Source organism: Galeopterus variegatus, unplaced genomic scaffold, assembly GCF_000696425.1.
Source record: "Galeopterus variegatus unplaced genomic scaffold, G_variegatus-3.0.2 Scaffold424, whole genome shotgun sequence".
Taxonomy (NCBI): Eukaryota; Metazoa; Chordata; class Mammalia; order Dermoptera; family Cynocephalidae; genus Galeopterus; species Galeopterus variegatus.
The window spans coordinates 367,897-394,730 of record NW_007726535.1 but is presented as its reverse complement, the minus strand read 5'-3'; the positions used below and the strand labels follow the sequence as shown (position 1 = coordinate 394,730).

The 26,834-nt window shown below is 48.3% G+C and overlaps 4 protein-coding genes across 12 annotated transcripts in view; all 4 read right to left on the bottom strand.

Annotated features, from left to right (window-relative positions):
- CABIN1 (calcineurin binding protein 1) overlaps positions 1-7,140 on the bottom strand; it is a 178,659-nt gene extending 171,519 nt beyond the window's left edge. For both annotated transcript variants that reach the window (XM_008568589.1, XM_008568590.1), the window contains exon 1: positions 6,824-7,140. The gene's annotated coding sequence lies outside the window, so the exon portion shown is untranslated. The remainder of the gene's footprint in view (positions 1-6,823) is intronic.
- A 1,949-nt stretch (positions 7,141-9,089) lies between these two features.
- DDT (D-dopachrome tautomerase) lies at positions 9,090-12,547 on the bottom strand. Of its 2 annotated transcripts, XM_008568588.1 has the most exons (4): positions 12,335-12,547; positions 11,923-12,098; positions 10,048-10,142; positions 9,090-9,128 (listed from the first exon to the last, which is right to left on the bottom strand). In XM_008568588.1, the coding sequence occupies exons 1-3, from the start codon at positions 12,440-12,442 to the stop codon at positions 10,070-10,072; spliced, it is 357 nt and encodes a 118-aa protein (XP_008566810.1). In that variant the 5' UTR covers positions 12,443-12,547; the 3' UTR covers positions 9,090-9,128; positions 10,048-10,069. The 2 variants fall into 2 exon arrangements, with proteins under 2 accessions (XP_008566810.1, XP_008566809.1); XM_008568587.1 differs by lacking the exon at positions 9,090-9,128 and having other exon boundaries at positions 9,895-10,142.
- Positions 12,548-14,210: 1,663 nt separating this feature from the next.
- Positions 14,211-21,485, bottom strand: LOC103587156 (glutathione S-transferase theta-1-like). The gene is made up of 5 exons (XM_008568578.1): positions 21,025-21,485; positions 18,878-18,965; positions 16,832-16,982; positions 14,792-14,968; positions 14,211-14,501 (listed from the first exon to the last, which is right to left on the bottom strand). Exons 1-5 carry the CDS (start codon positions 21,422-21,424, stop codon positions 14,307-14,309), a joined length of 1,011 nt encoding a protein of 336 aa, XP_008566800.1. The 5' UTR covers positions 21,425-21,485; the 3' UTR covers positions 14,211-14,306.
- Positions 21,486-21,983: 498 nt separating this feature from the next.
- LOC103587157 (glutathione S-transferase theta-1) overlaps positions 21,984-26,834 on the bottom strand; it is a 12,318-nt gene continuing 7,467 nt past the window's right edge. For all 7 annotated transcript variants that reach the window (XM_008568580.1, XM_008568579.1, XM_008568583.1 and 4 more), the window contains 2 exons: positions 24,005-24,181; positions 21,984-23,684 (listed from right to left, as the gene is read on the bottom strand). In XM_008568580.1, coding sequence (XP_008566802.1) covers positions 23,490-23,684; positions 24,005-24,181 — 372 coding nt within the window. In that variant the 3' untranslated portion in view covers positions 21,984-23,489. The remainder of the gene's footprint in view (positions 23,685-24,004; positions 24,182-26,834) is intronic.

Genomic DNA, 26,834 nt, shown 5'->3' with positions numbered 1-26,834 from the left:
AATTATTAAACCTGCAAAATTAGATCTTAGAAAAATAAGAAAGTGCAACTGATTTTGTGAGGGATGGTGCTGTGCACAAGGACACTTTAACATTTAGATCAAGATTACAGGGCCACAGTCAATGCATAACCTCAAAATGTGCATGATAATGCTGCTCAAATATCCATTGTTCCTTTTTATTCCATTAGAACATAAGATCATTAGACCTCCATTAGAATTTAAATGTTAGCATTCCTCCTTTTAGCAAATTTGTACTTACATTTAACAATAGACATATGTCATATGATAGTACTGTCTATCACTCTGTAACCGCAATAGCCCCACCCTGTTAGTCATGTAAAGAATTAGGAAGGTTTCTTTGTTCTTCTATGTCGTGGAAAAGAATAAATTGTGTGAGAACTTGATGCTCTTTAATAATATGGTAAAATTCCCAGCAAGCTTGACTGATTGCCTACTCTGTGTCAAATACTGTTTTTGGTCACTGGAGATATAGAGATGAATGAGAGACGGTCTCTGTCTTCCAGGAATTCATGGTCTCTTTTCCAGAGTTGTTGTACTACATCCCCTCCAGCAGTACATGAGAATTCTATTTGCTCTGTATCTTCAATATTTGTTAATTCCCATCTTTATCATTTCAGCCATGCTTAGCTCCTCCTCAGAACTATTCAGCCAAGCCCAGACTCTACAGATAGCCCTTGCCTACTCGCTCTTAACAAGATACTCCACAATTTCTCATAGTGTGGGCTCTCTTTTGTGTAGCAAGTTGAATAATCCTTTCTGAATTATTGACTCAAGCTTGCTGATGTAATAAAAATAGTACCCAAAGCCCCCCTACAGAGCTGTAAAATTAAATGAAAGACATTGTCTCATGCTCTACTGGGCTCCACCTCCAAAGCGCCGACAGCCTGCAGAGAGAGAATGTGCATAGTGATGCATTGAGGTCTCTGTCTGTGTTTGTTATTTTCGCCGACCCTCTCCATCCCTTTTCTGGTACCCACCCCTCACTGAAGCTGGACTTCGGCAACATATCACATGTGTGAAAACACAATGAAATCATCTAAGGGGAAAAAAATCATATGACATCATGGTAGAGAAAAATCCCATTTGCAACAGCAACAAGATGATTAAATACTTCAGAATTAAGTTAATAAGAAATGTGCAACTTACACATGGAAAATTTTAAAACATGAAAGCAAACTTGAACAAATGAAATGACATCCCCTGTTCTTGGATATATCAAAATATAAAGGTAGTTCTCCCCAAGTTTATATTGAATTTATAAATTCAATGCCATCCCAATAAAAATACCAACAAGATAATAGACAAGTTGATACTAAAGTTCATATGGAAAAACAAAAATATAAGACTAGCTAGGAAAACAGTAAAAACAAAAAATGATAAGGGAAGATAAGCCAGACACGAAAACATACTATAAAAAGCCTTAATAATTAAAACAGTGTGGTACTGGTGCATGCACAGACAAAGAAACCAGGTCCAGAATTAGACTCAAGTATGAATGGAAACTAAAAATATGACAATGGTAGCATCTCAAATCACTGAGATCAAGACAAACTTTGTAATACATGGTGCTGGGATAAACTGATAGACACTTGGAAATAATAAAATTAGATCCATACCATATACAAGAATAAAGTCCAAATGGATTAGGGATTTATACTTAAAAAATGAAACCAGGGCCGGCCCGTGGCTCACTCAGGAGAGTGCAGTGCTGATAACACCAAGGCCACGGGTTCCGATCCTATATAGGGATGGCCGGTTAGCTCACTTGGGAGAACGTGGTGCTGACAACACCAAGTCAAGGGTTAAGATCCCCTTACCAGTCATCTTTTAAAAAACAACAGACAACTGACAAACTGGGAGAAAATATTTGCAACATATACCACAGACAAGGGACTATGTATGTATTTTATCCCTAATATATAAACAGCTCTTAAAAACTAAAGTATACAGCATTATTCACAATAGCCAAAAGGTAGAAGCAACCAAGTGTCCGTGGACAGATGAATGGATAAACAAAATGTGGAATATACATACAATGCAATATTATTCAGCCTTAAAAAGAAAGGTAATTCTGACACATGCTACAAAAAGGAATGTAATTCTGACCCATGCTACAACATGAAGGAACTCTGAAGACATCATGCTAAGTGAAGTAAGCAGTCAGAAAAAGACAAATACCGTATGATTCCGTTTATAGGAGGTACCTAGAATAGTCAAATTCACAGAAACAGGAAGTAGAATAGTGGTTGACACACACTGTGGGGAGGGGAGAACAGGGAGTTATGGTTTAATGGGTACAAAGTTTCAATTTGCGAAGATGAAATAAAGTTCTGGAGATGGATGGTGGTGATGGCTGTACAACAATGCAGATGTATTTAATGCCACAGAACTATACACTTAAGGGCTGGCCCATGGCTCACTTGGGAGAGTGAAGTGCTGATAACATCAAAGCCAGGGGTTCGGATCCCTATATAGGGATGGCCGGTTCGCTCACTTGGGAGAGCGTGGTGCTGACAAACACCAAGTCAAGGGTAAAGATCCCCTTACCGGTCAAAAAAAAAAAGAACTATTCACTTAAAAATGGTTAAAATGGTAAATTCTGTTATGTATATTTTACCACAATTAAAAAAACAACAACAACTAAGGAACAGAAAAACATACACCTGATAGAAAAATGGAGAAAAGATATGAATAGACAATTCACAAAAGACAACATACAACTGGTTCTCAAACATATGAAAAATGTTCAAACTCACTCATATTTAGAGAAATGCATATTAAAACAGCACTGAGACATTATTTCTCACCTATCACAAAGACAAAAGTTAAAGTACAATAGCACACTCTGTTGGAAAGGTTGTGGGGAAACAGGCACTATTCTCAAATTGTTGGTGACAATGCGAATGTGTACAACTCCTCTGGAGGGGAACTTGACAATACCTGAGAAAGTTACATGTGTAGTTACCTTTCAACCCAGCAATTCCACTTTTAGGAATCTACCCTGAAGATGTACTTTCAAAAAGACAAAAATACGTATGCACAGAGTTATTCATTGTGCAGCACTGTTTGTAATCAAAACACATTGGAAGCAACCTAAACGAACGGCCATAGTTAGGAAGGTACCTCCACACAATGAAGTAATATGCAGCTGTAAAAATTAATAAGGGAATGTTCATAGCAGCATTATTCATAATAACCAAAAACTGGAAACAACTCAAACATCCATCAACTGATGAATAAAATGGGATATATCCATACAACAGAATATTATCCAGCCATAAAAAGTAATAAAGTAAAAATTTTAAAAAAGTAAAGAAGTACTGACAACATGATGAACCATGAAAACATCACGTTAAGTGAAATAAGCCCATCACAAGAGACCACATATAGTATGCTACATTTATATGAAATGTCCAAAACAGGCAAACCTATACAGACAGAACGTAGATTAATGGCTGCCTAGAGCTGGGGGAAGAGGGGATGGGAAGTGACAGCTAATGGATCAGGGTTTCTTTTTGGGATTATAAAAATGTTCTAAAATTGATAGTGGTGATTTGCACAACTCTATGAGTATGGGCTGGCCTGTGGCTCACTCGGTAGAGTGCGGTGCTGATAACACCAAGGCCACGGGTTCGGATCCCATATAGGGATGGCCGGTTTGCTCACTGGGTGAGCGTGGTGCTGACAACACCAAGTCGAGGGTTAAGATCCCCTTACCGGTCATCTTTTTAAAAAAAAAAAAAACAACTCTATGAGTATACTAAAAATCACTGGATTGTACAGTGGGTGAATTGTAAGGTAGGTAAATTATATCTCAATAAAGCTGTTTTAGAAAATGAATGAGGAAGATATGAACAGATATAGGGTGATTTTCAAGACATACGGTTAAGTGAAAAGAGCAAACACAATTATTTATAGCATGCCACCCTTCATATAAGAAAGAAGAGGATATACAACTATCTATTCATTTGTGCAAAAGAAACACAGGCTAGTCCACATACTAAAGTTAGCTATACGGGGCAGATGGAAAGGGGTGAAAAAAAGGACAGAATGGGAACAGGGTGGTAAGAAGGGAGTGACACTTCTCTGAGTATACCTTTGCGTATAGTTCTGACTCTCAGGATCATAGTCAAGTTTCAGACCCCCAAAATAAATTAAGCTCAACAACGATGTAGGGGGAACCTAAAACAGAACATAAACATTAACAATGAACCTAATTGTATTACAGCTACCATAACCACACTGAAGGGCATGAGGAAAAAAAGCACTAACCTAAATAACTGTGTCTGCCAGGCTAAAGACAAAAAGAACTGGGGATGGCCAATTAGTTCAGCTGGTTACAGTGTGGTGTTATAACACCAATGTCAAGGGTCCAGATCCCTGTACCAGCCAGCCTCCAAAAAAAACAGAACTGTGATTCCAGAATCGGGGCGGAGAAAATACAAGATGAGCCTGGTACACACTGTAGTGCCATAAAGTAATTAAGTTCTCAAAAAAAAGATGAGGGCCTGTTGATAGGACACAGAAGCTAATCTGAAGGAGAGCCTAAATAGTTAATGTTGGAATAGTAAGCAGCAAAATAATATTTGATTTTAACTCATAGAATAAATATCGATGGTCCCTACTGATAAATAAATAAATGAGAGAATGGATAGCTCTTCTTTCAGTGGAATTTCAATTAATAAACAGAGAAACAGATAATTACCTTTAGGCAAGCACACAAAGATCTGCAGATAGATGCTAAAGTCAGTGGGCATAAATTTGTGGAGAACCAGATTTTGAATTCTCTCAAATTATCTCATCCAAGATACTTATTAACTAGGAAGGAAATATAGTAACTTTATAATGTAGAAACCAGGCAGACACCAACTAAACCAAGTGATCAAGTTAAATATCACTGGTAATAGCATAACAATTTGGGCTTCTTTACTTCATGCACTGAGGACACAAAAAGAATGTTTGTGTTATTCTGCCCAAAATGCATAATCTCACTCCAATCATAAGAAAACGCTGGACAAAACTAAATTGAAGGACATTAGACAAAACAACTGATCAGAACACTTTGAAAGTATCAGGCCAAGGAAGACAAGAAAAGACTGAGGAAGTGACTACAGGAGACTAAGTCTAAATAACTAAATGCCACATGGGATCTTGGATGGGATCCTGGATTTAAAACAGAACCTTAGTGGGAAAACTGGTGAAATCTGAATCACCTATGTAGTGTAGTTAATAATATCATACCAATGTCAGTTTCCTGTTCTTGATAATTGCACTATGACAACATAAGATGTTGACATCAGGGGAAGCATAAGAAGGGACATAAGGGAACTCTGCATTACTATAACTTTTCTCAAAATCTAAAATTAGTTTAAAATAAAAAGCTTAAAAAGAAATAACCATTTGAGATTATACATTCACCATTCTGTAAGATGGTGATTATGTATGTATTGTTCACCACAGATTCCAGAAACCCACTAAAAGGAGCTTTAAAAAAAAACTGCTATGGGCTGGCCAGTTAGCTCAGTTGGTTAGAGTGCCGTGTTGATAAAACCAGAGTCAAGGGTTTGGATCCCGGTATCAGCCAGCTGCCAAAAAAACAAACAAAAAAACTGCTATGTAATAAAGACAAGAAAGTAAGTATTCATTTCTCAGGCTCACAGCCCCAGCAGTTGCATTTTCTCAGAAGAGCACATTCACCAGTTTTAGCTCACAAGTTTCCGAACTCTCTAGAATATGTTTTCCACGGTCTAAGAACACATGATAAAGTCCAGGGTGACAAGCTGTGGTGTTTCCTGGCTTGCTCTGGCCTGGGAGATGGAAAGCCTAATTTTTTTTTTTTCCTTTAAATTTTTATTTTGTCGATATACAATGTGGTTGATTATTATGGCCCATCACCGAAACCTCCCTCGCCCCCTCCCACCCAACAATGTCCTTTCCGTTTGCTTGTTGTAACAACTTCAAAGGATTGTAGTTGTTATATCTTCTTCTCCCCCCACCCCACCCCCGGTTATTTTGTGTGTGTGTGAGCCTAAGTTTTAAGCTCAGATGAGGCACTACCTGGCTGTGTGACTAACCAGGTCTCAGTTTTCTCTACTATATAAGGCTTTGGACTACGCAAGCGTTCTGCAAGCTAACCAGCCCACTGTTTTTGTACAGCCAAGGAGCAAAGAATGGTTTTTATATTTTTAAATGCTTGGAAAAAGTCTGTGACATGTGCAAATTATACAAAATTATGTGAAATTCACATTTCAGTGTCCATAAATAAAATTTTATGCAAACATAGCCACTCTCTTAGTATTGTCTTTGGCTGTATCCACACTACAACGCCAGAGTTGAGTAGACAGAGTATGGCCCCCAAAGCCTCAAATACTTAACTATTACAAGTACTATTATATTTACAACCCATTATAATAATAAATATTATTATATTGAAAACAAAAGTTTGCCAATCCCTGAACGAAACCATTCCAGGGATATTCTACGAATATTTTTACCCACAGTAATAAATCGCATAGAGACAAACTTAGCCGCATGAAGCCCGACCGTCCCACACTTGCGACCTGTAATAACCCAGGTCAGGAAGAATTAAGTGGCCCCCAAAGCCACTTGTGGAGACACCTGAGAACGTCAGATGAGCTCTATCCAGCCAGGGCCCGCCTCCTCGTGGGAGGCAGTGCAGCAGAACGGTCAATATTTTCAGCCTGGAGTCAGGCTGACCTACCGGGTGACTTTTAGCAAGTAATTTCACCTTGCCTCGGCCTCAGTTTCCACCCGTGTAAATGGCACTAATAACAGCACTCACCAGGCAGGGCTGTTGTGGAGGGGAAGTGAAAGGACGCTAGTAAAGGGTTAGCGCCGGGCTTTGCACACTGCAGACTCCGAATCAATGGCGGCTCCTGCTGCTGTCACTGTGAACGCCTCCCGAGGCCGGAGCCCATCTAAGCACCCCAGGGCGGCGGTGAAAGCCGTGAAGAGGCCCGCGAGGCAGCTGGGAGGCCCGTCGCTCCGGCTCTCCGGCCTCGGTTTCCCCAACTGTCTCCTTGGGGCTGCCGGAAGAGCCTTCAGCGTCCTCACGGAATTCGGCCCCGCGCCGGCCGCCCCTCCGGCCCGCGCCACGCCCCCACCCCAGTGCCGCCCTCGAACCAGCAGTTCAAGACCTCACCAGGCGTCTCCAACGGCAACTGCCCCAAAATCTTGTTATTAAAATTTATAAAGTTTTTACCTGCATCCCATTCTTAATAAGTAGAACAAGCTGAATACAGATTCTCCCCTACTTTTATAACCCAGGAGCATTCTTACCCAGTGCCGCCCTCGAACCAGCAGTTCAAGACCTCACCAGGCGTCTCCAACGGCAACTGCCAGTCCGCCCTGACCCCCGCGCCGGCCGGCTGCGCGCCTGACAACAAGGCACGATCCCATTGGCCCAGGTGCCGGCGCCGTCAGCCAATCAGCGCGGGCGTACGCGCCGCCAGCCCGGCCGGCCGACTGGCTGGGGCTCCGTGGCTCGCGGCCCGGCGCTTGTTGGTTCGGGAGCTTTGCTCTCGGCCCCCGAGCTGTTGAGGGCCCAGAGCGCCGACGAGTGATCGGATGCCGGCTGAACCACGTGCGATACCTGTGAAGCGCCGAGCTCGGCGCCGGGCCCTGAACAGTCTCTGAATGACGCGCTGCGTTGTTACGACCTGGGACGGGTGCTCTGAAGTCAGTGGAAAGTTGGCGGAAGCTTAGAGGGAACCAGGGAGAAAGAGCATTCTTATTCATTATAGTACCCCTGCTTCGCCTCTTTCCGAAAAGGAATTGAAGCCCAAAAAGCACAGATACAATCGAACTATTGAAACAAAAGAAAAACAAACAACAGGACCCAGTAAATAAACAGGACGGGGGGTTTGGGATAGTGTCAGAATCCCAGAGCTGAAAAGGGTTCCAGAGTTGAAGGGCTTCTGACAAGGGCTCCGGCTGAGAAAGGTTAGTCTCTTGGGAGCTAATAAAGTGTTTTAGGGAAGGGCATTCACACTGGTTGAATTCATAGCTGTTTGAGTCCGGCAAGGATGATTTAAATAGGAATGAATGTTATGGACTTCTTTTTGACTTTATTTATAAAGACTGTAAAATCATGGTGAATCATAGTCAATTCAGTACAATAAAGCTTTACCTATGTGGCAGGGGGTACAAAATTTATTGAGTTGCCAACCTTGACTTTGAGAAGAGTATATCCTGGGGTGGAGGGGGGGGAGTTGGAGGGGTTTGAACAGAGAATAAATAATTTCAAAACTGCACAGATAACATGCAGCCTTGGAAGCAGCTCCCAACCCTGAATTGTATCTTGAAAAGATGCACTGCAATGAAGCACTTGAAAAAAGGTGGGAAGGTGGTCCAAGCAGGGAGCTGTGTGGCAAGGGTTCAGAGGTGAGAAACACTGCAAATCATGTGGGATCCTCAGGCAGCACGGTATTACCAGGAGGCAAAGCTCAAGGCCACAGTGGGGAGAATTCTGGAGAGATGTCGGACCACACAAACAAGCAGATGACGTATCACTCTCACTACAGTGGGGATGATAGATTTAACGTGGGGAGACCAGATAGGAAACTGCTGCCTTATAGTCCTGGTGAGAGTTAGGCCTGAATCCTATCCTTGGGCACTGCAACTGTTCATTCACATTCAACCCACGATCATTCCCTGAGCTCCTCTAGGAAGCAGAACACCCATGAAACACGTTGGCAGCAAGAATGAGTGCACAAACTGTTAGGATAGGGAGCCAGGGGAAGCAATGTCAAGGTCTGGCTTTTAATCAGAGTCCTCAGCAGTGGTCAGGTATACACAGCAAGTACAAACATATTCCATTAGAAACAAACTTTATTAACTACAGAGACTGCACAGACTGAAAATCTCAATTTGGTATTTCACTGGTGGGCTAAAGAAACAAGGATCGGGGCCGGCCCGGTGGCGCACTGCTACAGTGCGCCGCTTGGGAGTGCGGTGGCGCTCCCGCCGAGGGTTCGGATCCCACATACAGACCGGTTCCCGCTCACTGGCTGAGCGAGATGTGGGAGCAACACCGAGGGGACTGGCAGCGATCCCGTTGCCAGTCCCGGTCCGGTACCGGTGCGACACTGAGGGTTGCGATCCGTTGCCAGACACGGAAAAAAAAAAAAAAGACAAAAAAAAAAAATAAAGAAACAAGGATCATCAAATGTTTAACTGCAGGAAAACACAGAGCCCACCAGAGTGTCTAAGGGTCATGAGATGTAAACTCTGCATTGAACATCTGGAAAGCTACTGAAATGGGAGACTAAGACTAACTTTGTCTACCCCCACTCCACCCATACATACTCTGAAATGCAAAAACATGATATGGTATTTAGTTGGGAGATGGGGACCACATTCAATCCATTTCTAGTGGCAGACATTGCATTTCCAGGTTCAAGCATTCTGGGACATGGGTATGGCAAAATACCCAGCCCCAGAGAATTCTCAGCAAGAGTCAAGATGGAAGGTGAAGTTGGGGATGCCCAGGGAAGGTCCCTGAAGACCAGTCTGCTTTATTCCTGTGCCCAGTACAGCAGTCTACTGACAGGGAACAGCCCAGGCCACCCCAGGCTGAGAATGAGTCCCAGGAGGTCAGCAGAGTCTGCAGGAAGGCCCAAGCTGAACCAGCTGCCTGTACCTCCCCACCAGCCTGCATTTGGATGTGGAGAGCAAAGCCTCCAGGCTGAGCCCTCTACCTCCAGATTTAAGCAGTCAAAACATATCAGACAGAGGTCCTGAAGACAGGAAACATCTCACTTATAGGTTCCCTAAGGTATCCTCATAAACCAAACCCTCTACCCATGGTGACCCAGAATGCCAGGAGGGGTATAGGGAGATAAAGAAGTCATCTTTGAACAATGAAGCTCTCTTCATTTATTTGTCATGATAGGGAAGAGGAGGACTGTGAAGTCACAGGCATGTCTGCATGAGGGGGTGCCCAAAACATAACCACCAGGCCCTCGCTCTGCCAGGAATCCTCTCTGAAAGGAGCAGGCGGCTCACCGATGCCCTGGATCCATGCCAATCATAAAAAAGTCATGACCGTCCCTTTCTTTCCAATCTGCCAGGGCTCCACAGGGAAAAAGCGGATAATTATCCTTCAGGAGACAGAAAAAAAAATATCATCAGTTCCTTGGCTAACACCTCATCTTGTAAGACCCCTACCAGGTGCTCCCACTGTGGGCTCTTAGGCCAGCATTCCTCAGCCCACCAGGCATTCTGCAAGCCTGCTTGTCCCAGTAATGATCTTCCCCTGACCCCTGACAGAGCAGTAGGACTGTAAGGCACAGGATGATGGCTACACATCACAGGACACTCAACACAGCAACCTTGGAGTATATGATGTTTGCTCAATCATCTCTATCAGTCTGTGGGCTCAGAGGGGCAGTCCTCCCTCCTCCTAACTGCAGGCTCCCTGAGGGTATGCACGGTGCCTCAGTCACCTGTTTTCTAAAACCTTGGCTCAAGGCCAGGCACAGGGTGACCCCTGACTAATGTCTGTGGAATGAATGAATGAATGTGCCCCTCTCACAGAGATGACAGAAAGTTCCTGGTGAAGAGTACCAGGGCTTAGTGTAACCTGGTAGGGGGGGGTGTTAGGAAGTGACACCCTCAGTTTCCTCATCTGTAAAATTGATACAGTGGAGATATCTATGTTATGGGGATGGCATGTCTGTACTAGGGGTGCGGACAGGGTTTTTAAGAATCAAATAAGATCATGCATAAAAACTAATGACAGAGTACCTGGAACATGGTAAGAACTTGTACTTTACTTATGGTTGTTGGAATTATTATTATCTACCCAGCTTGAGGACCAGGTCTACGCACCCAAGAGCAACCATTCCTCACCCAGCCTTCTGGGGCCAACAAAGGCTCCATTCTGGAAGGTCCTTTCAAGCTCATGTCCTTAGTTCCTCCCAGGCATGGACTGGGCTCAGGAATAGTTATCACCCAAGAGAAAGCTTTAGGGCCGAGCCTGTGGCGCACTCGGGAGAGTGCGGCGCTGGGAGTGCAGCAGGGCTCCCACCTCGGGTTCGGATCCTATATAGGGATGACCGGTGCGCTCACAGCACTCACTGGCTGAGCGCGGTGCGGCTGGTCTCAAAAAAGGACAAAAAAAAAAAAAAAGAGAAAGCTTTAACCCTGACACAGAATGCTAGGTTTGGGTTGTAGCGGCTTCTTATGGGAGAGCGAGGTCATTTAATCTACACCCCTCTATTCGCAGAAGAGGAGGCTGCAAATTGGAGATGGTTCATTTCCAGGTTTGTCTGGGGTCCCCCAGCTGTGCTGGGCCCAGAACCTACGTGTCTAGACTCCGGGCCAATGCTGTTTTCATAACTCAGTGATCCTCCTCCAGCCTCCCCTGGGACCTGGTTGGGCCACACGTTCAAAGGTCACAAACTCAGAGAATAGAATTCCCTGTGTTTGAATTCCTCTGACTAGCCTGCAAAAGTTCTAGAAAGCCAGACTCCCTGGCTTCTTCAGGGTAATATCTTCCTACCCTGCCAGGTTCCAAGGCAGGTACAGTGCACAGGCCAACATACACGACTCTTGCAATGCCCCTGGGGAGTGGTTAAAAGAGAGCTTCCCAGTTCACAGATGGAAACACTTAAATCCAAGAAGCCACGCCTTGCCCAGATGTCCCAGGGACCGCTGCAAAGCCAGGAATTCATTCAATCCTGCCACCACTCTGAAGATGAACACACCACAGGGGGTCTGAGGGGCCTAGGGGCCCTGGGGGATTGGGCCCTGATGTGTCCTTCCTGGGCAGAGCGAGGAATATTTTCTTCCCCAACCTTAAGGAGAGGTCCTGAGGTGAGATCTCTGTCCCCGGTCGCGCAGCAGTCCCAAGAGGGTCCGCTCCCTGCCTCTACGCACCGGTCCTGGCTCAGGGCCAGCTCCTTGGTGAGGAACTCGAAAAGGCGGGCACTGTGGCCGCGGTTCTCCTCGGCCGTGCCCACCACGCCGATGGAAGAGACAAGCACCTGCGCGCAGGGCTCCGTGGAGCCGTTCAACGCCATGCTCAGGCCCGGCCGCACCGTCACGCTCACGCGCTGCGGGGCACACGAAAGTTTCGCCTGAAGTTAGCGTCACGGCTGGGGAGTGAGAACAGGGGCAGTCGTGGGGAGCGGGGCCGGGGGGTCTTGGGGCACGGAAGGCCTGAGCTTGGCGGGCGGGGGGTCGCGGTCCCTGGGCAAAAGAGTTGGGGTCACTGTGGGGGAGGCGGGGCGTGGACAGAGCCCGATCCCTGGCCCATCAACCTCCCCTCGCCCTATGCTCCCTGGCTCACGTCCTCGGGTTTGCCCAGGATGGCGGCGGTGGCCGCGCAGAGCCTCTTCTCCAGCCCCGAGGGCACGCGGTCGGCGGGCAAATTCGTGTCCAGCTCGAGAAAAGGCATGTCCGGCGGGAGGGCGCGAGGGGCCGCGGCGGACAGAAAAGGCTCGGAGTCCAATGTTCCGACACAGGGCGCTGGGTTTGGGTTGGATGTTCCTAAGGGTCTCAGGAGAGGGAGCAGCCAGGCCCCTCATTGGCTGGGCAGAGACTCAGCGCTTCCGGATTGGCTGCCTGGACCCCGCCTCTGCAGGCAACGTCACATGCGCTGGCTCTGATTTCCTTCGGTCCTAGCGCCCGCCCCGTTACCGGTAAACCCAACCCCACGGGGCCTGACCGCGTCGTGGCCCCGCCCCAGTTCCACCCAGCGGGCGGTGGGTTTCCATCTCCTCAGTCTTCTGAGCGTTGCGGTGGCCAGCATCCTAGCCCATATATATATATTATTATCAGCATATTCATTCTTACAAATCGTGATATTTCTTTATGCCCTTTACCCGACCTATCGCTTCCCCAACCCCCTTCCACCCTCCCCCCCATCTCCAGTATCCTTAGGTTTGTTCTCTCCTCAAAGTTCAACATATTGTTTATTTTTCTTTGTTTCCTTCTTTCCTTCCTTCCTTCCTTCTCCTTTCCTTCTTTCCTTCCTTCATTCCTTCTTCCCTCCTTCCCTCCCCACCTCTCTTCCTTCCTAGCAGCCAGTTATGAGCGAGGACATGTGTTATTTCTGTTTCTTTGGCTTATTTCACTTAACAACTTTCTGGACTCATCCATGTTGCTGCAAATGGCAGTTCATTCTTCCTTTTGCCTAGCCCATATTTAGATTGAACTCTGAACACCCCCAAAACACACACACCTGTAGGGGCCTTTCCATTGCTGAACCCTAGTAATCATTGCCACAGGGGTTTAAAATTTTTTTGAATGAATTGCCACCATTTCATAGTCAGGCAACTTCACGTTCAGTACAGGAATCTGCGCTTCTCTTGAACAACCAGGAAACCTGGTGACACGTGCAGGTGCAGGTGTGGCTGGATAGAGACCCTCCCACCCCCCACCTCGGGGTTCACAGCATTCCCTCCTGGTCCCCACAGACATCTATCTGCCTTTGTAACTTCTTGTGCCAGAGGTGAGTCACTGTCCACCAGGGGGTGTTAAAAGGTGTTATTTAAAACATGGAAATCTGTTAGTGTGGCTAAACATGATCCTCTCATCAGTGTTGCAGTTATTTGAATCATAAATTTCAACTATAATTAAAGTTGTGTGGGTGTACAGGTTCAATTTCAATTACACATATAAGATACTACATAAGTGTGCATATTAAAGGAGCCTCCATAGGAAGGCAAGCAGGCCAAGAGTCTGTCATGAACCTGTCCTGTTAGCAGTTTAGATGACTCAGATATCAGAGGGTCTGGGACACAAGACATAGGTTGTGACAGTCCCGAGAAGAAAGGGCAGGGACAGATGGCAAGTCTGGGACCCGGAGTGGGATGTGGAAAAGACAAGTAGGTGGGAGAGCAAAACTGCTCTCAGCAGCACCTGGAGGGCCAGGAAATAACCAGGGACTTCCTGCAAGGGGGCTCATGAACCAGCCCTGTACCCCACCTGTGGGAGACAGTATCACCCCAGGGAGAGGAGAGACACTGAGTCCATTCCTGATTCAGACATCTCACCAGACCAACACCCATCTGTGATACATGCTCAGGCAGGGGCATGGAACCTGTTTTCTGCCAGGACTGAGGGAGGGAAATACTGGGACTGAGAAGTGGGGTAGGGGGACAAAAGGAATGCAGGCATGATGCCTGGAGGAAACTGAGGACCAAAGAATGTACAGATATGTCTTGCATGTCTTACAGCCAAGGAGACAGACAGCTCCATTTTTTTATTCTGCCAACATTGCATATCCATTGGTGGTTCTGCAGGCTTGGGTCACCTACTCACTTCAACAAAATCTGCATTAAGGGCCTCAGCTTTTCCTTCATGGCATGGTCCGCCGGAGGCAGGTCCTTGGCCTTCAGGACAACTGCGTGGGCCTCTTGGAAGAGGTCCTTCCCGACTGCAGCCTCCACACGCTGGCGCCACGCAGCCAGCTTGGGTCGGCTTTCGAAGACTTGGCATCCAGCACTGACGGGCTATGGGGAGGGGGAACCAGTCGAGGGCAGGGCACGGCCGAACACAAGGCAGCATGACCTGCTCTAGGTCATCCCCAAGTGGATTTTCTCTCTGCTACCACATGTGTGATGGGCTGGGGGTACCCCCTCCCAGGACACACTGGATAGCTCCTCATGAGGACACTGAGGCTCAGAGGAGGAAATGACTCACCCAGAGTCCCACAGCCAGAAAGGGCAATGTGAGCTGGGATGTCAACTCCCTCCAAGGACACCCCACTGTTCATTGGGCCACCCCACTGAATGGCACTCACATGCATCAGCTCCGTGATGGCCACCAAGTCAGCAACAGAGATATGGGACCCAGTAAGGAAGGCCTGGTTCCGCAGGAACTTGTCTTCAAGCAGCTGCAGGCACCTGTCCAGCTCAGCCAAGGTGGCCGCCAACGTCTCAGGGGGCACTGGCTCACCCAGAAACACAGGGAACATCATCTGGTGGGCCGGCAAGCAGAGAGGGGTCAGGGTCTGCCCAAAGCCCATCCTCATTCCCTCCCCACCATGCTATCTATCACCAGTCCTTCAGATTTCTCCTCACCTCTATCCAACTCTTTCCACCTATGGCCACCAGCAGCCTTCATCACCAACAGGGACAGCCTCCGCCTCTCCCTGCATCCTCACACCAGGCAGCCAGTGGAATCCTTCTGCAATCTCAAACTGCCCATACCCTTTCCTGCATAAAGCCTTCCATGGCTCCTCACTGCACTCATGACAAAGACCTCAACACAAAGCCCTCCCCAGTGAGCAGCTGTTCTCTCCCCACTCCCCACCCCACCTCCTATTACACCCCAGGCTTCTCAAATGGGAATGTGTGTAAGAATCCACCTGGGATCTGGTAAAAGTGCATGTTCCTAATCAGTAAGTCTGGGTGGGGCCTGAGACTCTGAATTTCCAACAAGCTCTCTGGTGACACCAGTGCTCGTGGTCCATGGATCACACTTTGAGTAGCAAGGGTCTACACTTACTCTCCCCAACTTCTCTCCATTCTGCCCTCAATGGACCACGCTCCCTCTCCCAGGAGTTTGAGGTGGCTCTGCTCCCAGCCCCCAGAAGCTCAAGGAAGACACAGTTAGGGTTATGGAAACCTATTTATTGCCAGATGGCCCTTCAGAACAGTAGTACCCTAACTGCAGTAGGGCATGAGCACACCTGTTTCATGATCCCTCACACACACAGGGCACCCACTATGTGCCAGGCACTATGTAAGCACTCTGCAAGTATTAATTCAGAGTGCATATTTAAAAAACATATGCACCATCTATCCAAGACACACCCCCATTTTACTGCAGAGGAAAATGAATCCCAGTGATAATTAAGAACATAAAATTTGCCAGAATTATGTTAATATGATGAATGGCTCTTTTAAAATAAAAAAATTTCAGTCAAAAAATAAAATAAAATAAAAAACATACGCACATTTGATAAGTAAAAACAGCATGTGCATGTTGTGTTGATGTGCACATTACTGAAGTTAAACATGTTTTCCTCCGTTTACTGACCATTTCTCTCTGCCCTTCACTTAAACCCCTGCTGGTTTCCTTTTTCTCCTGTGTCTTTGTCTGATGGGTTTATTAGAGCATCTTAAAGAAAGCTACTTTTTAACATATCTTTACCAAGATGTTTCCTAGTCTTATGCTTGTTTTAAGTTTAATCCTTTTTTCATATACAAAATTTCACTGTATGTGTAAAATCTATTAGTATTTTCTTTATTGAATTCTTTTACTGTTCTTAGGCTTAGAAAGTCCTTCCATACCCAGAAATCAGAGAAACATTTATTGCAATGTCTTCTCATTTCTTCCTAGTTTGACTTTTTTCACCTTATTTCATTTCTTTCATTTGCTCTCCAGCTGGGAATTATGTGTGTAGCAAAGTAAGAATTTGGGTTTTTTTCTCCCCCAAAAAGCGATATGCCCAGGCAACTGGAGTGTGCAAAAAGACACAGGATTAATTGCTAGTTGCTCAGAAATCCAGGCACATGGGGGGAAATCACTTCTCAGCTCTGTGCCCTGGTTTTCCCTCTGAGAAACAAGTTGGTTGAATTAGGCAGTCCCTGGCATCCCAGGATTTGGTGTTCTAAGGTCTCAGGTCTGAATGGAATTTTTCCATCTTTTTTTTTTTTTTTTTTTTTTTTTTTTTGGTGGCTGGCCAGTACAGGGATCTGAACCCTTAACCTTGGTGTTGCAAGGCCATGCTCTAACCAACTGAGCTAACTGGCCAGCCTCTGAATGGAATTTTTAAACAGAAAGCACCATCCCTTGAGCATCCTGGGAGGTATCCCTGCCCGCCTCCCTGGCTCACCTTCTGCCACATGACCTGGATGCAGCAATTCCGTAGGGCTGTGTGCTGCCATGACAGGTACTCATCCACCCGGGCACAGGCTTGCAGGTCCTGGGGGTACCAGTGGTCAGGGGTCTTGTACTTTCGGCTCAGATACAGCAAGATAGCCACACTAGGAGGACATGGTGGGGTGGAGCACATGCCTTGGTCACTCTCCGGCCATCATGGGGCATTTTCACTATCCCCATGGTACAGAGGAGGAATATTAGGCTCAAAGAGGTTAGGTTACTGTCCAGGGTCACACAGCTCTACACTGGGCCATCCCCTCATCTGAACTAAAGGCACCAAGTAAGAAACAAACTGTCATCGATTTCAGAAGAGGCCCAGGGCTGAGGGAAGGCTTCCACGAAGAAGAGGAACCCACTGTGAGTCTTGAAAAATGAGCAACTTGGATACTGCTCCCTAACATATCCAAAGCATGGATGGTGCCAGCAGCAAGGCCAGCTGCCCCCTCCCACTCTCCTGGGGCTGTGAGAGGGCCTCCCTGATGACATGGGGGCATTGTTTCCTGCCCTGTCCCACCTCCTCTCCACCTGCCCAAAGCTGCAGGAACAGAGAGGCAAGGCGTGTGGGGAAGAGTGTTCTGGTTGGAAGGAAGAGCAAAAGTGAAGACCCTGAGGTGGGACAATGCTTGTGGTGTAGAGTGGAGAGGCTGTAGCTCTCTTCCCCACACACCTTGCACCTCCATTCTTTCCCGAAGCCTCTAGCCCTCTCCCTCAGGAAGTCATCCTTGACCTCTCCTCACATCATGTCTGGCCTGTGCAACCTGACCCCCAGAGCTCATCATGCCTCTGTGGGTGTTGGGACTGTCCAGCGACCACAGGCTCTGGAGCCAAATGGTTCTGAATGTGAATCGGGCTGTACCACGAAGGCACTAAGTAAGTGATACCTCCATTCAACCACCAACTTGGGGGCCGGCCTTGGCTCCTGTCCCTCCCACCTACCTCAAATCCTTCAGCAAACCCTTGCAGTTTGGCTTTCAAGAACAGTCAGAACCAACCACCCACCACCCTCCACCACCACCACTTTGGTGTGGGGTCCAGCACCTCATGCCTGGATGACCACAGTAGCTTTCTCATCCCAGCCAGAGGGATCCTTTAAGACATAAGTTGGATCACAGCACTCTTTGCTCAAAGCCCTCCAATGGCTCTGTCCAACTGCAGTAAAAGCCGAAGTCCTCCCTGTCCCCTATGCTGCCCTGTCTTCACCCCCTGCTCCCTCACTCTCCAGCCTACACCCCCAGCATTGTCCCACCTCAGGGCTGTCACCCTCACTCTTCCCTCCAGCCAGAACACTCTTCCCCACATGCCTTGCACCTCCATCCCTGCAGCTCTGCTTAGAAGCCACCTCCTTGAGAGGGCTTTTTCTCAATATCCTACTCAAAACCTCACCCACCCCCACTCTTACCTTGCTTATCTTCTCCACAACTCATCACCACTTAACGTGTCACGTGTTCATATGGGTTACTGCCGGCTCCCCCTTCTAGAATGTGAGCTCCATGAAGATAAGGGCTGAGACCTGGCCACTGCTCAAACCCCAGGCCTAGACGGGGCTTGGTGCTGGTGGGTACTCAGCCACTGAAGCTCACTGGGTGTTCTGTTGACTCTCCAGGAAAATAGCACTTGCCCACTTGCTCCACAGGATTTGTGGGAGAAGTGGTAGCTCTAAGGTGCCTGGTACAACTGCTGTTTGGTACTTAGCAATCTTCCTTCTGAGAGCTAGGCTGGCAGTGAAGAGGCCTGGAACCAGGCTGGGCCCTGTGACCTTGTGCAAGTCCCTCCCCTCTCCTGGCCTTATCTGTACAATGCAGTGGGGGAAGCAGGACAGAGATGCCATGGCTTCAACTTTCCCCCTCAGCCCTGGACACCTCTGCCCACTTCGCCCAGTCTCCACCCCGGGGCTGGCACAGGGTTTGGGCACACATGTCATGACCCATGCAGTGAACTGTAGACACACAGACAGCTGACTGGCCCCACAAGGCCCAGCAGTAATCCAAGGACCCACTACCTTTCAGCCAAGGTGAAGTCCCCATCCTTCAAGGCTGGCACCTTCCTCAGGGGGTTCACCTGGGCAAAGGCATCGCTGTAGTGCTGGCCTGCAAAAGAGACCAGTGAGGTGAATGAGGAGGAGAACCCTGAGCCCTCTGAAGTGTCTACCTACACCCCCACCCCCAAGCCCTGGCATCAGCTTTCTGAGGCCCCTATCTGGGGGGCATCAGGAAAGAGTAGGACACTCTGCTGGTCACTGGATCACAGACTGACCCATCAGAGGTCCATCTTTCTTGTGTCCACCCCCTTGCAGCATGAGCCAAGCAGAATCTCAGTGTGGGCCTTGGTGACTCCCTGAAGCTGTAAACCACTCCCCATCCCCAGCCAGTTCCATCCATATGTCAGACCCACCAGCCTCCTCCCTGAGCTCTAGGCTTGCCCCCTCTGATCCATCTTCCTATCTCATATGGGGAGTCATGCCCTTCTGACCAGACTGGGTGACCCACCCACACCCCAGAGCTCCAGCCACACCTGCTCCAAGCCCTCAGTCAAACCTCGCTCAGGCCAGAAACACCTGCCCCATTCAGACACCCAACTTCCACCAACAGCTCAGCTCTTCTTCCTTTCCTGTGCCAAACCCTCAAGGCTCCCTCTCCAATGGGGGTTCCCAGCTCTGTTGGAGGGTACAATGGGTGCCCAGTTGCTGTGGATTGATTGAATTGTGTCTCCCAAAGTTCATATATTAGAAGCTTAATTCCCACTGTGACTGTTGAGGGTTGGAAATCATATTATGGTAATTGAAAGGTGGGGCCTTGAAGAAGTGATTAGAGTGCAGGACCACACTGTAGTGAATGGATTAACAATGGTGATCAGGGGCATGGTTTTGAGGGCCTTAAAAGAAGAGCACATGAGAGATTAGTCTCTCTCTGCCCTGCCATTTTCTGCCATGTGAGACTCATGGGTCACTGTTGCCACCACCAAGGCCTTCACGAGCTGTGTTCCCTGGACTTTGGACTTCCCAGCCTCTGAAACTGTAAGCAATAAATTTTGTTTTGTTACAAATTACCCAGTTCCATATATTTTGTTATAAGCAACAGAAATGGTCTAATACACCTGTCAATGTGTGTGGGTTAGAGGGCCTCAGTTGAGCCAGGCTCCAGCCTGATTGTGGGCCTACCTGTAGGCTTCTTTGCCCTTTTACTGAATGGACACGATTGTCCCTGCCCATTCTCCCTCCAGAAACTGCCTCTGTGTCCAGCCCTTGTCCTGCAGCAGGCAGCCCAAGCTGGGAGTACCACAGGCAGCAGGTGGGAGAGCAGGGAACTCCCTCTGGCCCGCCCAGGGGGATCTGCCTCTGGTGCCTGCCCTACTGTCCAGTTATACCCTGCCCCCTCCACTAGATTCTGCTCCAGTTACATCTTTCCAGGCCAGCCAGACCAGCAAACACTGCAGCACAGGGTAAAGGTGCTGGCCTCTCCGGCTACCCTGCCACAGGACTCCAAAGATCCCCCAGAGCCCCCCAGCCTCCGGCCTCTAGAAACATCCCCTCCAGCTGGGTGGGAACACCCACAGACAAGAGCAAATCAGAAACAGGAACAAGAAAAAGCAGAAGAACAGCCCTCTCCCGCTACCCTGCCACAGGACTCCACAGATCCCCCAGAGCCCCCCCAGCCTCCGGCCTCTAGAAACATCCCCTCCAGCTGGGTGGGAACACCCACAGACAAGAGCAAACCAGAAACAGGAACAAGAAAAAGCAGAAGAACAGCAAGGAGGACATAAAAGTGGGCTGCCAGTTATCTCCGTTGGTTGGAGCGTGATGTTATAACACCAGGGTCAAAGGTTGAGGTCCTCCAATTAGGAAATGGAGGTTTAACCATTTTCTTCAAGCCCAGGAATGGAGATATTCTGGACCTCCCTCCACTTCCTTCCTTTACCCAGCGCCTGCTCTGCTCCGTTTTCACCTCTATTTTGAAGAATGTTTTGTTTTCACTAGGCAAATACTAAGGCTCTTTAAAAATACACAACTGATAACTGATGCAACGGTTTCCACACTGGAGAGTCTGACTTCGAGTCTGTCCGCACACCTGGCCTGGACATGCAGCGGCGCCGGCAGACGGGGGCGCGCCTGCACACCAGAGCCCAGACCCTCCGGCCCACAGGGCCAACCTTTGAGCAGCTCCACGGTGCGCAGCTCGAAGGGGATGCCATTCTTCTTGGCGAAGATGTAGACGGCGCGGCAGGGCTGGGACATCAGGTCCAGGTAGAGCTCCAGGCCCATGGTGGGGGTGGCGGTAGGGGCGGCGGGTAAACCTAGTGGGACAGGCCCAGGAACAGGTACGACGACAGGCAGGAACTGCTTGCTTGGCCACGGAGCCTGCAGCTGTGCACTGCCTCCTGGGGAATCCGAGCCCGGCCACGCCCTCCCCGCCCATTGGATGGCTCCGGAGAACTTTGGACCAATCAGCAGCGCCCCTGCTCTCCCGCTTTCCCTCTCCCGGAATCCAGGATGCAGATCTCCCCCTTGCCAGGAGGGCACAGGCATGCCGGGGTCTCGCTGCCATGTCATACCCCTTCCCTGGACCTCAGTGTCCACCTTCGTCAAATGGGGCTTCGAGAACAGTGCTGGGAAACGGGACGGCAAGGGCCCTTCCAGACTGTCAGTGCATTTAGAGTTGAAAGGCCTAGGCTGACTGCAGTCGGCCCATGCCCCCTCCTTCCACCTAGGGAGAGAGCTGAGAAGGAGGGGCTTCCGAGTCCCCCGGAGTACAAAAGAAGGAGGAGAAAGGAGGTGCAGCACCCCATGCCTGGGCCCAGCGCCCAGGATGGAGGCACTGGGGAGGAGGTAGTGTCTGGCCTGTCCTACCTGCAGAGGCTAATCCCTCCCACAGAGGGCTGAGGCCCTGCAAGGACTATCCAGAGGTTTCCAGGGCTGCCTGGGATTGGGCAGAAATTCCTCACCCCCTTTGCTGGGCCCCTGAAGCCTGTGGCTATGACACCCTCATTTTCCAAGACAGCCTTCTGGGGTGAGAAGACCCTGTCCCCAAACCCAAGGGTAACACAGGAGTCCCAAATCTGAGACGGCACTTGCATAGTTTACTTGTTCCAAAGAAATCACCAGGAGGTCCAGTGGGCAGAAACATATGTTTATTAGACTTAGGAGAGACACCGATGGCAGCTGGTCAGTAAGAAATCTGCGCTGCCACAGAGTACGTATATCAGTTATATAGTCAACAGATCAAAGTAGGGGTGTAAATCATTTTCAGGCTTACGTGCAGACCCTCACCCAGCTCACATAACTCAGCACAGACCTGAGAGCTGGCTGGGTAGACAAGTTAATCTACAGGCCACTCTCCTGGTGCCAGAGTGTTTGTTCATTTACTTAGGGTCCCCACTCCCTCCAGCATTTTGTTTATCTTAAAGGGGAGTGCCTTTCTTTGGGTAACTACCTTGGCCAGGGCAGGCATCCAGGGGGGAGGAGGAATGCTGGTATGCATGAGAGGGGGGAATAGGGCTCTGTCCATCATTTACCCTACATCAAGATTCAGAGAAAGTCCCTCGGAAAGAGGACAGGTTATTGGAAAACTTGAGAAAAGCTTTGCCCCCCTGGTCCCCCATGGTCCCCATTTAAAGAAGACTGGTGAATGACAACAATATAATGAGAAAAATATTAGTCTCTGAAATTTTAAGAAACAAAACAAAACAGAAAAAGAAGACCTATCCCCCCAGGAGAGTGTTTTCCTGGTCTAGTGCTGCAGCCCTCTCCAAGCCAAGAAGAGCCACCCCTTTGGTGGCCTGCCCTTCTCAACAAGTCACCTTTGGCCCGAATTACTGCAATATCCAATCTCTCTGCTTCCTCCCTGGCCAATTTCCAGTCCAACCCCCACCAGCAGCCAGAATATTATTCTAAAATGCAATCAGAGCATTCCATTCCTATTTACAGTTTATAGCCAAGCGTCTAGGCATGTCATTTAAGCCCCTGCATGACTGGGTCCTGACAGGAAAGGTGCTATTTGGATTTTCTTCTCCCAACCAATTCCTCAGAACAGATGCAGGACTCCAGATCAGTACTTTGTGCTGGGGGCAATGTCCAGGGAGGCTGGTCTAGCCAACTGATCATAGGCATGCCTACAGCCAACACAACTGGGATGCCTGCTGACCCCTGTGCCATCTGACAAATCACTTTCTCCAAGAACTAGAAAGCTACAGGGCATTTGTTAATTTCACTCTTGGCAACCATCAGGGGAAAACTGACTCACAGGGTCTGCAAAGGAAAGTTGTTTTTTGGATAGAGACCAAGACTAGCACCAGGACAAAGGAAGGTCAAATAAATCACACATCAGTGTTAGAAGCAGAGGCTCAGGTTGAGCCCACGTTCATTATCCAAACTTAAAATGAACTGCTGTGATTAAAGGAGACAAGGTCTGGGTGTGTATCATTCTCATCATGGCTTTCAGGCAGCTGGGGAAGAGAGGGTGAGGGTGGAGCCCTGGCCTGAGGAGCTAAGGTACCATGGGACTCAGGCAAGTCTTGAGCAAGTCACTCCTGCTCTCTGGGCCTGCCTCCCATGGGACATTGGAAATTTAAGTGCTTTGTGAACTGCCAAGGGCAATGCAGGGGTCGGGCTCCCTGGCTCACCGGATCATGGCCAGCAACCCAGGCATCAACTTCTGCTTTATGGTGGGGTCCGCAGGTGGAGAGTCCTTGACCTTCAGAATGACCTTGTGGGCCTCCTGGAAGAGGTCCTCCCCCACTGCCGCCTCCACACGCTGACGCCATGCAGCTAGCTTGGGTCGGCCTTCAAAGACTTGGCAGCCAGCACCCACAGGCTGTAGGGAGAAGGGGGACAGGGTGAGAATGGATGGGTAAGGCCAAGGACAGGCAGCATGTGCCTGCTTTGGGGACCACAGAGCTACAGAAGGGGTTTCCATACATAAGCACAGTCTCACAGCCAGGTGAGTGCAGCATAAGCAGGACTTCAGCAACCAGCCAGGGCCCCCCTGCCTAGAGAGCCCACCCTGCCAGCAGCACTCACATGCATCAGCTCTTAAGCACAGTCTCACAGCCAGGTGAGTGCAGCATAAGCAGGACTTCAGCAACCAGCCAGGGCTCCCCTGCCTAGAGAGCCCACCCTGCCAGCAGCACTCACATGCATCAGCTCTGTGATGGCCACCAGGTCAGCCAGGGAAATGTGGGACCCGATGAGGAAGGCCTTGTTCTGGAGGAACTTGTCCTCGAGCAACTGCAGAGTCTCGTCCAACTCTGCCAGGGTGGCTGCCAGCATCTGGGGAGATACTGGCTCACCCAGGAAAACAGGGAGCATCACCTGGTGGTTGGGCAAGCAAAGCAGGGAGTTAGGGGCCAGCCAGCCTTGGGGGCATAAAGGCAAGCATCCCTCCCCACCAAACTTGGAGCTGCCTCCTGGTTCCATGTACCTTTCTTCCAAGGCCTGGTTAGGCCTGTAGGGAAATTCCCAAGGGACTCCTTTTCCCAGAAATATTCCTACTTCCATGATCTCAGAATAATTCAAACCTCTTTGAGAATGACTCAAAAGGAAACTGAACAATGAGTTTAATGCTTTTGAGGGGAGAGAGCTAGCTTAGAAATGATCTATTTTATAGCCTCTTTCCCCCTGAATATAAAATTAGTACCCCTTACATTATAAGGAACTAGGAGGACAGGACTTTAGGATCTCTACTCTAAAAACTGTGTGACCTTGAGCAAGATACTCAAACTCTCTGGGCCTCAATTTCATCATGTATAATACAGGAAAAATAATAGTACATGGCTCATTTTGTAAATAGGAAAATGAAGCCCAGAGAGGGGCAGTCATTTGCTCAAGATGGCACAGCCAAGAAGAGACTAAGTCAGCCGGCTGGTTAGCTCAGTTGATTAGAGTGCAGCCTTGTAACACCAAGGTCAGGGGTTCAGTTCCCCTTGCTGGCCAGCCACCAAAAAAAAAAAAAAACTTTAAGAAAAGACTAAGCCAATAATAGAACTGATGTCTTCTGACCAGTGAGCTCCAGGGACTAACAAAGACAGTCAGGAAAGAATGGTGTCCAGAAGTCTGGGAGGATGTTAGAGGAGGAAGCCATTCGGGCTTCAGTATCCTCCCCATACAAGGTAGGTTGGAGATTACCCACTGGTAGCCTGGAGGCTAATGGCTGAAGCGTTTTTAAAGATATGGATCAGTTGCTGGCATTTAACAATTAAAACATTTTATTTAAAAGTTGATTTCCAGGGGCCGGCCCTGTGGCTCACTCGGGAGAGTGCGGTGCTGATAACACCAAGGCCTAAGGGTTCGGATCCCACATAGGGATGGCCGGTTAGCTCACTGGGTGAGCATGGTGCTGACAACACCAAGTCAAGGGTTAAGATCCCCTTACCAGTCATCTTTTAAAAAAAAAAAAAAAAAAAAAAGTTGATTTCCAGATTTTTTTTTTTTTTTTTTTTTTGCAGCTGGCTGGTTTTGGAGATCTGAACTCTTTGGTGTTATCGCACCATACTCTAACCAACTGAGTAACCCTCCAGCTCTGCGCCCCGCCCCCCCCCACACACCTCGCTGTTTATTTTTTGGCAGCTGGCCAGTACAGGGATCAAACCCTGAACCTTTGTGTTAACAGCACCATGCTCTAATCAACTGAGCTAACTGGCCAGCCCCCAGCTTCTTTTTAATGTAAAAATTCCTACCTGGCATCCCTGCTTGGCATCTAAGACTGGTGCTTGGAGAAGCTGCTCCAACTGGAGGGGCACAGTGGGCGCTCCAGTCTGCGAATCCCGCCACCTCGCCACCTCCCTCACTTATTTATCTGCCTCACCCCTGCAACAGACTGTGTGCATTTCCCTTTTTTTCTGATTTGGTGGTGCCAAAGTTCTCAGGGTTTTAAAAAGTGTTTCTGTTCCTCTTCAAGTTTAAAATACAGGGCTGGCCGGTTAGCTCAGTTGGTTAGAGCATGGTGTTAAAACACCAATGCCAAGGGTTCAGATCCCTGAACCAGCCAGCTGCCAAAAAAAAAATTTTTTTAAATTAAATTACAATAATAAGGTAATAAATTCTGGTTTATCATATAATGAAATACTATAGAACAGTAAAAAATAAATGAATGAGATCTACCCATAGTGATATGGAAAAATCTAAAACACACAATGTTGAATGAAAAATGCAAGCTGCAGAATGGTATAAGTAAGAGAGCATTTATATAAGAATTTAAACACACAAAGTAAAACTTCATTTTGCTTATCGCTACAACAAATGTAATAATGTATAAAATCATGAACTGGAAGGACTTATACCAGATCCCAGAGGGAGGTGGCCTCTCAGGAAGGACTAAGGACAACAAAGAGGTCTTTTGACTTCTGTTCTCCAATGTTTCTTTTTTTATATAAGAAGTTGGGCCGGGCCGTGGCTCACTCGGGAGAGTGCGGTGCTGATAACACCAAGGCCCCGGGTTCGGATCCCATATAGGGAGTGCCGGTCAGCTCACTGGCTAAGCGTGGTGCTGACAACACCAAGTCAAGGGTTAAGATCCCCTTACCGGTCATCTTTTTAAAAAAAAAAGAAGTGATATGAGACAGAACAAACCCCATAACACAGAATTAGACACACTGACACTTTAAAAAATAAAGGGTTCCACTTCTGATTAGGATATCAACAGTCACAAAAGACCATTGCTCCCACCGTAACAATGACACTGGGAAGAAAATAATCTCATTTTTCCCTAAAGCCATCAAAGGGTTGTGGAACTTTTTAAAAAGAATGATAAAAGGAAAAACAAGGGCCGGCCCGGAGGCGCACTGCTACAGTGCGCCGCTTGGGAGCGCGGTGGCGCTCCCACCGAGGGTTCGGATCCCACATACAGACCGGCCGCTCACTGGCTGAGCGAGGTGCAGGTGCAACGCCGAGGGTTGCGATCCCGTTGCCGGTCCCGGTCCGGTACGGGTGCGACACTGAGGTTTGGGATCCGTTGCCGGTCCCGGTC